The sequence below is a fragment of the Empidonax traillii genome, unplaced genomic scaffold, assembly GCF_003031625.1.
Source record: "Empidonax traillii isolate 1590-97213 ecotype Southwest subspecies unplaced genomic scaffold, ASM303162v1 scaffold86:size2944007, whole genome shotgun sequence".
Classification (NCBI taxonomy): Eukaryota; Metazoa; Chordata; class Aves; order Passeriformes; family Tyrannidae; genus Empidonax; species Empidonax traillii.
In genome coordinates, this window is record NW_020955279.1 from 1,354,549 (window position 1) to 1,367,636 (window position 13,088).

Sequence of the window (13,088 nt, forward strand, 5' to 3'; positions counted from 1 at the left end):
TTCTGTTCACTACCCCCACCCTTTTTTCCCCCCTTGCACTTAATGCATAGGGGATCTCCCAGTTCAGTGGAGCATAAACTGTTGTGCATCAGTATTTTGCTGGTTGCTTTAAAAAAGCAACTGAAATAAAATTATTGAGAGCTCCTAAACTATGAAATTTCCATGGCATGAGGAATGAGGTCATTCCTTTCTGCTGATCAGCACCCTTGGTATGCTGGTGGTACAAAATCAAAGCTCCCTTCATGTGATGGAATCACGAGGAGCTCTGCCTTCCTCTCATTTTCAGCATCATTCCACAGAAAAAAGAAAGAACTCTTTTATCAAACAGGTTTTAGGCAGTAATTTTCAGGTAAAACAAGTTTTCAGTGAAAGGCTTTGTTTTTTCAACTCTTAAATACTTTCTGAGAGCATTCCAGCCTTGCTGGAACATTTATGCTTGAATAAGAGGCAAAAATGTTTCTATGAAGTTAATGCTTTATTTATTTATTTAAACAATAATTTCATTCAACTCTTGTTTTTTAGTCTGAAATAACTTATTTCATGATGTCTTTTTCTTAGGTATGAAAATATTTGGGAAAATTCTTTAATAAACTGAAAGAGACACATACATTTTTTTTAGCTTCTGCCAATTAAACATATATTTAGGTTAATTAAAAACATAGTGGTCATGGGAAGTTTTTTTTTTAGTTTAACTTCCACAAAAAGCACCAAACAATGAGTTTGCACAGGGTTGGCCACAGTATACTATTTGGAAAACTCCTGGGGACTTAGCATTTCAGAAAACAGGTAGGGAAGTCCCTAATTTCTGGCATGTGAAGTCACTCCCAGGACTGAGATAACACAAGTAGGAGGCTGGCACAGAGATTTACACCTTGTGGCTGGAAGGAAGTTTGGAAAAAGGTGTTTCAGAATTTCTGTTAGTAAATCTGAGACAAGTCAATCTTTTTAGCCTACAGCCTGGGAGGCTGAGAGAATTGGGATTGTTCAGCCTGGAGAAGAGAAGCTTTGGGATGACCTAACTGTGGCTTTGCAGTGCCTGAAGGAACTACAAGAAAGATGGAGAGAGACTATTTACAAGGGCCTGGAGTGACAGGAAAAGGGAGAATGGCTTCAAACTGACAGAGACTGGGAATAGATTAGAGGTTAGAAGGAAATTGTTCCCTGTGAGGGTGGGGAGGCCCTGGCACAGGTTACCCAGAGAAGCTGTGGCTGCCCCATTTCTGGAAGTCTCCAAGGCCAGGTTGGACAGGGCTTGGAGCAACCTGGGATAGTGGAATGTGTCCCTGCCCATGGTAGGTTGGTGCCTTCCAACTCAGAGCATTCTGTGATTCCGTGAAAGCAGGTCAGGAGGACCCAGGTGGGAGTGGGACCAGCCTGGGGGGTCATGGCTGGTCAGTGATGGGCAGCAGCAGTTTCAGAGGGGTCGGGACAAGGCAAGGCAAGGCACAGGCAAAAGGCCCTTGGCAGCAAACACACCTTGTGCAAGTATTAAAGAAGAGGAGAAAGTAGCTACAAAGTCATGTCTGGCACCAGCTTCATTCCCTATTGCCAGAGTTCACGTTTTTCTAAAGAGAAACATGCACTGCTGGTACAACACATTCCCCTCCTGCGCTGGTCAGACAATGCACAAAGTGCTCTTGTTCTTCCACAATGATTCCAAAACCCTTTCCCCCATATTTTGCATCTTTGTGATGTCGTTTATTAAGGAGAGTATTTTATTTCAGTTTATTCCAGCAGTGAATTTTCCCATGTGTTTGTTGCAGCACATGAGTCTGGCATATGTTTGGATCGATTGACTGAGAGGAGAAAAAGAAAATTACACCCCAGCCTTTATTAAAGGGAGGTGTAATTAACGACTTCAGATTAATTGAAAATGTTTGCTCTAAGAGTAGCAATTGAGCTCTATCCTGATTAACTGCTTTCTCTCAGGCTTTGTAACCTTGCAGAACGTGCTGTTCAGCAGGCAGTGGAGGGGAAAAGACCATGTAATATCTCTGCAGAACCTTTATAAAAGAAACCTGTCATTTTCCCAGTCTGAAATGTTCTGTGCTGCTATAATCACATTATAGAAAGGAGTTTCTTGGGATTGTTTAATTTAAAAAGAAAATCATAGTTCCTTGAGGGCTGAGTACTCTAAGGGGGAATAGGTCAGTACTAGAAATCTGATTCTGAGTGAATTGGTTGCTATTTTATTTTAACCAAATGACTTGAGATAGGTGTCAAAGAAACATGTTTCCTATGATTTCTTTTTCCAGTTTATAAAAAATTTCCATCCTCTCATGCTGGACATAGAATAGTCTGAGAGCATTGAAAGACAATCTTTTATTAAATATTCCTACAGAAGATCTGGGCTTAGCCAGGCCCTGTTACAGTACTGGCCTGTGTTAAGTTAACATTCTTTCCAAGAATAGGACTGAGTTTTAATCAGTTAAAAGGATTAAAATCTGTTTATATTAGCACATAGTGACCTTCCATTTAATTTCTTTTGCCTTAAGTAACCGGAAAGAGTTAATTCCTAATCCTTTCTCTCCCACTTGTTTGCTGTTGGGGTCTCTCTTGGCTCCACTGGGTTCAGTGAGTCTGAGTTTAAAGGCTCTTGACTGTGGGGCTGCCAGGACCAGCTCTGAGGCACAAGTGTGAGCTCTGTGTCTGGAATGCTGGCAACCTGCTGTAAGGTGAATGTGTTGGCCAACTCTGCATTGTGATGTTTTTCTCAGCTTGTCTCTGCCTTCCAGCCTGAATTTGCCTCTTTTGGCAGGTAAATCAGTCCAGCTCCTCAGTGGCGGTCCATAACTACATCAGCTGAAAGAGCAGGTGGGATTTATAGCTGTGGGTGTGCTGGGCTGAGCCAGGGACCACCCTCAGCGCAGAGTAGTCCGTTGGCACCTCTTCTGCACTGAACTTCTCAGCTTCCTGTGTTTCCATTAAAAAGCTGCCTCTAGACCAGCAGAGGAAGGAGACCCATCATCAAACCCAAATGTTTCAGCTCCTGTCACCTCTTCAAACCTGTGCTTTGCAGGAGATATACTTCATAGCTTTGGATTTTCCCTTTTGCCTCCATTTGGAGGAAAAAGAAATGTCAAAATATGAAGAGTCCACCTTTCAGACATGTCTATTCAGAACTTTTAGTCTCCAAATTGGTTTCAATGTGAGTTTGTGATGTCATAGAAGCCGCCTTATTTCAGTGGGAAAACTGAGGTGTATTTTCCCTGTAGCTGCTGAACAATTTTTGTCATAGCCAGGGTTAGATTTCAGGAATGTCTTACTGGAAATTCCCTCTTCTAATCACTAGACTCTCTCCTCCAGTACAAACAGCAAAAGCAAAGTTTAAAATGTTCTTTGTCTTTACAGGAATCTTGTACATTAAGGTGCAGGTGCCTTTGTGCTTTCATCCAGTATGAACATATTCATGCTGGAGTCTGAAGACATGTTAAAGATTGTTGCTGTGCATAAAAACACTGCTGGGAAAATTGAGCACTGTATTTGCAGTTCCTCAGGCAAACTTCATTACATTTAGCACAAAATTTGTTTGGGCAACTAACATGTTGGGCGTTCAGATAGTTTCCATGTACAGTAATAAATCATATTTTCAATATTCATGGCTTGGTGATTTCAGGAAGTCCCGAGAACATAAATATCAGTTCAGGAAAAGCAAACAAACAACTTCTACATTTTTTTGTCTTTTCACAGAGCTGCCATAAGGAAGCAAAGCATCATTATTGTTTCTTTCAGTTCTCAGCATAAAAGGAAGTAACACTTAATAAAAGCCATTGGCTGCAAGATTTCATAAGAGAGAAGCAGAGAGAGAGAACGAGCAGTGTGGTGTGGAAAAGCAGGTGTGATTCATGAACAAACTGTACTTTGCGACCCTATAGGATACTGATGAAACAAATAGAATTTTCACAGACATGGATAATACAAGAACACAAGACACTTTTTCACAGGTAAAGGCAGAAACTGTTATGGCTTGTGTGAAAGTGCTATTTGTTGTGTGTAACTGGAGAAGGCATTTCAGAACCTGAAAATGACTTTGTACTTTACTGGCAAGGAATTTGCAGTAGATTGTTTGATGCAATTGATTATTATGTGATGTGAGCTCAGATTGGTCGAATACTTCAGAAAGTGTTTGCAGAAGATGTATATGAGACAATATTTTTCTGTGCTTTATTTTTAAGAAAGCTGAAACTTGTGAGGCTTTCCTGATACAAAAAGAGGGACAGAGAGATAAAATCAGTCTTTCTATTGCCATGCTAGAGAGGATTTATTAATACTATATTTTATCTGTGCTAAGAATTTCCATAAAGTAATTGGAGGGGAGAAAAAATTGGTTTATATTATAGGCAAAAGCAGTCTTTTGATAATCATAGTGGAATCTGAAGTGATTGATATGCCAGAATTGAATATACATCAGCTTGCAGCACTATTGGATTTGTCTGAGTGCCTACCAGACACAGTCTTGTAGCATTCTATTTGTTTCAATACTTGGTTGTTTGGAAGTCTGTTATCTGGAGAACTGAGTAGTGGAAAACTCCTAAGTCTAAATAGGACAGCTGATGGGATGTACTGGCAGAGGTTCCCTAGTGTGTGATTTGGAGGAAAGAGCAATTAGAAAAAAGGATGACTGTGATGCACATGGGCTGAGAAGGTGATGGAGGGGTCTGAGTTATCCTGGGCAGCCACCAAGGGTGGGTGCTGGGGAGGATCCAGCCCTGTTTGCATGATTCCCCTTCTTCCCTGAGTATGGGATGTCAATTGGACAGATTTTCTAGGCAAGACAAATTGCTCTGGACAAACCCAGAGCAATTGAAGGGAGAAAATAAGTTTCTCCTATTTATATTGCTCTTCAGTTTGTCAAAAGGAGGAGGAAGGGACAGGTGGCTCCCTTTGGTTACCTCCACACAACATCAACCTCCTTGGCCTTGGAAGGTTTGTGCAGGGCAGGATAACAGGTGATCCAAACACTGAATCCTTGAGCTGGCAGAAATGAATTGCTGCACCTGAAGTAGCAATACCTCAAGAGTTATAAAATTGCAGGTCCCACCTGGCTCTGTTCAGTGTAATGAGGTGCTGAGGTTCTGGGATCTATTTGGAGAAGCTGTTGATGACAATGGGGTTGGAAAGGCACAAATCCAGCCTGGGAGTGTTTTCCCTTCCTTTGCTCTCTGCAGCCTCTGTGTTTATTGTTTGGCACCAACACACAGGCACGAGTGGCAATGATGAATCATTGCTCTTATTTCTTACCTCAGGTACTGCTGGGGAGGTTGGGGACAGCACAGATGTGGAAATAACCAAATGTTTGCTACCAGAAAGGGCTTTACATGAATGAGAATCTGCAAACAGGAAACCACAACCAGATGGTGTCGCTTCTCACTCTCTTTCACTCCCCAAGGCCTGCAACAAAGCACTTGTACAAAGCTCAGGTTGTACAATCACTAAAACATTTGCAAAGCTAAACTGTGCCTGAGAAAAAGGTGTGTTTTAAACTTTTTTGTGAAATCCTTTCAGAACTTGACTGTATGTCTTCCTGAGGTTTTTCATGTAAGTCTTCTGAGAGCTGGGAAGATCAAGGTGCAAGGTGGAATGGCTGTCAGACCTTTCGCTTTCCACCCTGCCTTACTTTAATCAACTGCTTTAAAGTACTTTATCCCCATGGCTTTCCCCTACAATTTTCATTAGACTTTTTTGTTAAAGGCCACCTCTCTTGAGTGATTTTTTTCCCCCCAATTTTTATTTCCCTGATCTCTTCCAAGATACCTTAAAGCAGATTTTCACTGTATCCTTACCAAGGGATCAATTCCATTTAAATAAGGCCAAATGATCCCATATCTTCAGATATGTATATTCATGGATGTGTAGCCAGCCTTGGGAGCAGCTCCTGCAGCCTTTGAGATGGGCTATTTTTGAAGGACTAGAAACCAGAAATGTGATGCTCTGCTGATCTCTTGGGGCTTCTGATGGTTTGACTGTCCAGAATCTGCTCCTTGCAGTTAACATCAAATGTCAACCAGTGCATAGGACTGGTTCAGCTCCCTCAGTCCTCCTGGCTGTTTGTGGGTTCTGCAGTGAGAAATGGGTGAGAAATGCTCTATCAGTGCAACTTACTTTGAGGTTGCACCTGTACCTGAAGCCAGGATCTCTTGTAGTCAGGCTAAAACATCAATATGAGCATCTGTGTGGGAATCAGAGCTCACCTTTCCTTGATCCATCTAAAACCACCTCAAAACTTGGGAATGTGTTTCTTCTAGACTGAAAGGCCCAGGGAGGCTGCTCTGAATTTTCATGTTTGCTGCTTAGCAGGAAGTAGCTCATTGACCAAAGAGGGTAAGAAATGCCCATGGGACAGGGATAAAGCACATCCTGTGGCATGTCTTCCTCAGCAAAGGTGAAGCCCCTCAGTTAAATTTCTTGCCACTAAGCCTTTTGGAGCTCCATCTGTCCTGTTTCATCCTCAATGGTGTCCAAGTTCCTGAAACTGGGAGCAAAATTAATATTGCCAACTTTTTTTTTTTTTTTTTTTCTGTAGAAGTTATTCCCTGAGTTTAAGAAAGGACTTTAAAACTTATCTTAAATATATGTCCAGAGAACTGATTCTGAGGAATCCGACCCTGTTTGGAAAATGTAGTGTCTTTTTGAAGGCAAGTATTCAGAACATAACATTTATACAGACAAGGATCATACTCTGCTAAATCTGTCAGAGATTGAGAAAGAGAAATAGCCCATTTTACCTAAATATTTTGCTAGGATGATTTATTAACAAACCAGAATCCTGGGAAAAGAAAAAGTTAGGTCAGAGATGATACATGAGCAGGTGGATGCTCGTTGGGGATTTTCCATGAGCTCTCAGACCGTGTTTTGATCAGAGAATAATGAAAGGTTTGCTCATTAAATGTTCCATCTAATTAATGTAAAATTCATGGAGACCCTGGATCCTCAGTTAAACGTGCATGAAATCAGTGTTACATTCTCTGTGTTGCACTTCACACATTTTGCTTAGCAGGTGTTAACTAAAATGATCTAATAAACCTCGAGTATAATGAAATGAGTCTTGTTCAGCATTTAATAATTTTATCAACCTGGTTTCTGCTTGATATGAATTTTCTTTTACAAGACATTAGGGCACAAGATCAGATTGTAAGCCTGTGAGCAGAAAGATGCATGTTTTCCTCCAAGATGATTAGATGTTGGTGTTAAATAGTCCAAGATTAATTTGACTATCACGCTAATAAATAAATATGTATAAATAAATATAATCCTCAATAGTTCTTATCACTGTGGATTATTTTAATTACTGTGGCTAAAGGCATAGAACCTTATTATTTTAGTAACGAACTGAAATATTTCTATGTGATCCACCTTCTGTACTCTATTTCAGTGTATTTTGTAGCACAGCATTTGAATTATACCTCGATATATGTGCCTGCAGGCTGTACCTGCCCCAGCCTTCTCTGAGCTCTGAAATCCAATCCTTTCACTTTTCAATTGCAAATCACATTTTCCCAAAGCTCTGATTATTCTCATTGTCCTGAGCTGGACTCCTCCAACTCTTTTCTGGGGGCACGGAAAACTTCACACCCTATTCCAGCAAAATGCTTTCTCAGTGCTAAGTGCTGCAGAATGACTCCTGTTTTGGATGTGCTGCTGCCTGGAACCTCCCTGAGGGATATTCCCTCTTATTCCAGCAGCATGACGTTGGTAACTGGTGTCACTTTGCAAGCTGCTCTAACTTCTGGGTCTCTTTCTGCAGAAAATTCGTGCTTCGGCCAGTGCTTGTGAAGCTGGTAATTCCTGCTGAACATCAGGATGTTTTTTCCCCTGCTTGCTGAATTATGTATTATTGCTTCTCTCATTTGTCAAGGTTGTTTTGAATTTGAATCCCCCTCGCAACCTGCCTGCAATTCTTTTCCACCTTCGTGTCAAAGCCTGCGAATTTACCATCCAAAATCTCTAGTCAACCACGGGATCACTAATGAAAAACTGAGTAGTACAAAGCAGAGTCAGTCTCCCGTGCAACACCACTCAATTTATCCTCTGAGTTTCCACAGTGAAACTCCAGTAATTACTTTCTGAGTGTCATTTCCTGACAAGTTCTCAGCTCTGCTGGAGCAGGAATGTCCATGCTGGTCTGTTAAGTGGTGATCGAGGGAGAATTTCAAGTGTTTGCTTCATGTGAGACCTATAAAATGTCAGTTTTTCAGGGGGAAATGTTAAGGCTTTGAGATTCTTCAATATGGTGATATTTATGATATTAACAGTAGGTGAAGTAGTTGGTGTTGTGCACTGTGCTGTGGACACCAGTTTATATTTTAAGTTCCTAAATATTTTTGAGAACTCCTCAAAATTTCTTTATGTTGTTATAATCACTCTATACCTTTATACCAGTAAGAAATGAATTACAGGAAAATATCTTCAGGCTCCTCCAGCTCCTACTGGAAGTGACAGAATTTCCAATGGTTTCAAGGAAATCAAGCCACTGTTTGATGAATACCTTCTTCTTTGGATAAATGTTGACAGATACTATTCAGCCAGATATAGACCTGAACAAATAATGCAAAACATTATTCCAGATGGATAATTTATGTGATGAATAGCAGCTCTGTTTGACAAATAATTTCAGTCTATCTCTAGGACTGGCTACAAAAGATGGTATTGCCACATCAAAATATCACATCAGTCACCTGTATTGACATTTCATGTAAATGGTAAGTGAAGACCTTTCAGATACCCAGTCATAGGGAACAGTCACTCTCCTCTAAATAAATGAGAGCACTCTGCACTCTGGGCCAAGTTCAAACCTGATGAAAGTGAATATATTAGGAGATGAAAGTTGATAACACCAAACTGGGACTTTAAGACAATCCAAGTTGTGTCCATTGTCGTTAAAATCGCTTCAACATGCAGGCAGAGTGAGTTCAGCATAATCCATTTTAAACTAAGTCAGTGCCTTTGATTTAACAAAAAACAAAAAGTGCTTTCTTTGAAAGCACAGCTTGGAAAAGGAAGTTCCTACTCTAAGATTCATCACAGGTCAATCACTGCATTACATCCCAACGCTTACTTTTAAGCTTCTCTACTCTACTTGCTTTGCAGAAAGTGCTGTGCACTGTATCTGGGAGGCACTGAGTCAACAGAAAATCCCCAGGAGGCTTTACCTCAAAGACATTTTATCCTGCTGTTCTGGATAGAAACCAAAATTTTCTATTATTGAAAGCTGTACTGAAAAAACAGACTCCAAAAGGAATGCAAACATGACCTGGCGCTGGCTAAAAGATGTGAGGTGTGTATGTTAATCCAGGATATTTCTGACTGTGTGGACAGCACTAATATTCAGATCTATGCCCAGAAGTTCGTGAGATCTCTGTAAAGCAACATGTAGCCACTACTTGACCTTTTTCTCTTGTATTGAGCCACCTTGGAGCACAGAGCTAGAGGAGGGCTAAAAGGGAGATGCTGTGGAGCACAGAGCATGAGGAACAGGCTCCCTCAGTCCAGCCCTCCCTTCTGGGACCCTGCACAGCCAGGAGCTGATGTGTCTCTTGCTCCTTGTAGTGAGCAGATGAGGATGTTCAACACTGTTAATGTTTAATCAGGACAAGTGTAAGGAATCCTGAACAGCGAAAAGCTTCACTAGACTTGAATAAAAATCACTCCTCATTTGTACAGGCAGCAGGATTTCTGCATGACTTGGTTTTGTTGTCACAGGAAATGATAGAGCTGGGTGCACATTAGCCGTGATCTTCTCCTAAGTGAAGCTGAAATAATGTCTCACGAGCTGTGCTGGTGTTTGCAATAGCTGTGATCCTGCACAGAGCTGACTGACAGCCACGGTTCTGGCTTTACATCTCCATGGGTGCATGTGCAAACAATTCCAGGAGTATTTTTGCATTAGATTGCTGTCATATTATGATGATTCAGTCAGGCTGGTCCACAGAACAAGAATAAGCTGAGTAAAAGCCATGTAGCTCAAATTCCTCCTTAGGTAGCGAAGGGAAAGGGTTGTCAGATAACAAGGCAGGTTGAATTGACCCCCTGGAGAAGCCCAGGTGTCTCAGGTGAGTGCACAGGAGTCACAGCCATCCCGTGGTCACCTGGAGGGTGTGAACCAGTGTGTATTAAAGGCTGGGAGTCAGAAAGAAGGGGCAGAGGAACATGTTTGCTGTCTTATCCTTGGGCAGTTACCCATGTGCCTTCCACTGCCTTGCTCAATCAACTGTGAATGGCTCAGATGACGTGGCTTTAACCCTTCTTTCTTGATTTAGGCTCAGGAAGGTCAGGGGATCTTTGTGGAGTCATTACAGTGATGTCTCCACAGCGTGGAGACTACATGCAAAACCTTCCAGGATGTCCTCTGAGGGCTCCTGTGAGACTGTGCTGGGTAAATGGAGAGGGGCAGGAAGCCCTGGAAGGGCTCATGTGCAGTGCTGTGTTGGCAGCTGCCCAAGAATAAGCCAGAAATCTCCTGTCTCACCAGTAAACACATTTTATACCACGTCTAGGCCAAAAATATAAAAACCTCACCTCTCATTTCGGAGAATGTCTGGAACCCCACACTCTTCCTTCAATTGTGAGTGTTGACTTTTCTTTTGAACCACTTGCATGGCTGTGCTGAATTTTGGGTGAGTGATTAAAATGTAATCTGTGTTAAACAAGCTACTTTAACCTGGCAGGTAAATGAATGCATTATTAACACAATCTCATGAATTTCCTTAATGTGCCTGCTTTATAATAGAAACATTTAATTTTTTTCTAAGTTTTGTGATCCAGCCTTGTATAAAAACATTCTCCTTGGGTGCCCAAGTCACATTCTATCAGGCAACATAGCACAGACTGACTTAGTGGCATTTTGGTGGATAATGGGACAATTTTTTTTTTCTTAAAAAAAAAAAAATATAACCAAAACAAACAAAAGAATGAACACTACAAAAATCATACCATGCTGAGAGAAAAGCTCCACAAATACACAGTGAAAAAGGTCAGGATCTGTTACTCAAGTCTTGTTTGCAAGTGAAAATACCGTGTAAACGTCTGGCTGTCAAAAACCTAAGTGAGCCAAACAGACTTCTGACAAATAATTTTGACAGTTCTCATAAGCTGAAAAGTGCCTTTTTTGCCTCTCTTGTCTTTTGAAATGTTTCCCTTCTGCTTACAGATGTGCAGAGAGAAAGAGAGTTAACAGAGGTGGTAAAACAACAGGGTGCTGTTAAAAATAACCTCCCCCAAGCACTGCCTTGTGTGCTCTCTGGGGAATGGAGTCTCTCAGTTCAAAACTAACCTCCTTGAATTTGAAATACATAGAATTATTTGTTCCTCTCCTGTAAACGTTGTTTTCTTCATCCATTATTAAGGAAATTAAGAGATGTTCCCTGCTGCTTTCATGTCTTGGGCAGAGTTTTATTCTAGTCTTAAGGAGACTTTGGTGAGGATAAGGAGAATGAAGAGTTGAGTACTACATAGAACTAAACATGCCTTCCTTTCTGAAATTTTTTTTAAAAGGAAAAATACAATAAAAATTAAATTTGAAAAAAATTGTCATCCTGCTGCAAAAATCTTTGAACCCTTCTCCATGCAAAAAGGCCTAACAGGCAAAAATACTCTACAACTTCCTCTCAAGAGCTGCCATCCTGAATAAATAGGATCTTGCCTTTTAAAGCTGGCAGAGCTTAGCCTTAAGGAAACTATATTTTTCAATTCAAATATATCCATACTCTTGTTTAGTCACCCAGAGCCTGTTCGGTGGGGAATTATCTTGTTAAGATCTAATCCTACACGGTGCAAGTGAGGTTGTAAATATACGACCGTTTAAAATTCAAATACTGACTGTGGAGGTCATTGTAGGAACCTCCTGTGCCTCTGCAAGTGTGAATGAATTATCAGGCTGCTTTCATTCTTCCCGCACTGTTCACATTACTGTTTGCAGCTGGGAGCTATGCCATAATTTACTTTTATATTAGCATTGAAAATTCTGAGGCTTTAAAACCAAAATATTTCTTTTACTCCCGGTTTTATTTGTGGGCTGTAAGAACAGTGGGTCTTTTGGTCAGAAACCGGTTCAGATTTCAGAAGTTTGGCAGTTTGAAGTGGTTGGCTGTTTAGAAGAGGATGCTCTATCTGTGGAGTGACGTAGGCGTAGGCAAAGCAGGGGCAGGTCCCTCATGAGTTCCAGCTCCTGCACAGCCTGGGGTGGGCTGTTTCCCTGGATGTCCACCTGGAAGATTTTGAAAAGAATGATTTGAAAGGAGGACTTTATGGCAATAACTCTTCTCCTGGTGATGAAGTTCATTCTCCCCAGGGAAGGGAATTGGATGTTATAGCTAATTGAGTAGTGGAGCTACTTGGTAAAATATCACAAGTTTCTGAGCTCTGGTGGTAAAACCTACACACTCCTTTCCAATTCCCAGTTCTGCTGCTGTTGAGGAGTGGCTGTCACACATGGGAGCTCTTTGGTCTGTCTCAGAGGAAGGTTTATTCCTGCTACAAGGTCTGTGAAAGAGCTTTGTCAGTGGTGTGACAGCTGTAGCTCTGGGTCTCTGGTGACTCCACCTGCCTTTTTTCTTTGTTTGATTCCTGTTTGCCGTTTGCCTGGTTCTCTCAAGAGTGACAGAAATTTCTGTGTAGGCTGACTGGCAGTACATGAAGCTGTTTTGGTAAAAGAAAGGGGAAGTGTAACACCAGCTTGTTAATGTGGTTCACTAAGTTCATGTGACAGCTGCACCTCCTGCTACCAACAACAATTTGCCTCCGCTTCACCCTGAAAATTTCAAAATTCTCCTGATTTTTCTTTCAGGTTATCTTGTATACAGGACTTCACACTCTGGGTAAGACACAGGAGAGCATGCAAAATTGATGTTTTCACTTCTTGCCAGACTAACTAAAAAAGGTTTCCCCCTGGCAGTTTTTATCTCCAGGTGTTACCACCCCATCCCCTAAAACTGTAAAAAACCCTGTATATTTGCTATCGTGTGGGTTTTACCAGGTTTCAAAGGGAGATTCTATTTGCTGGACAGGTTATCGATAGAACATAAAATATGAATGAAATTGTAATTTTATGGCAGACCCTGGAGCTGTAACTGTCCCCAGCCCTCTGTGTCTTC

General features: G+C 41.3%; 1 protein-coding gene across 1 annotated transcript in view; it reads left to right on the plus strand.

The window, feature by feature from the left end:
* Window positions 1-3,820: 3,820 nt before the first annotated feature.
* The window catches only part of LOC114056206 (disheveled-associated activator of morphogenesis 2-like), a 35,258-nt gene continuing 25,990 nt past the window's right edge, over window positions 3,821-13,088 (plus strand). The window contains exon 1 of the mRNA XM_027881219.1: window positions 3,821-3,944. Coding sequence (XP_027737020.1) covers window positions 3,909-3,944 — 36 coding nt within the window. The 5' untranslated portion in view covers window positions 3,821-3,908. The remainder of the gene's footprint in view (window positions 3,945-13,088) is intronic.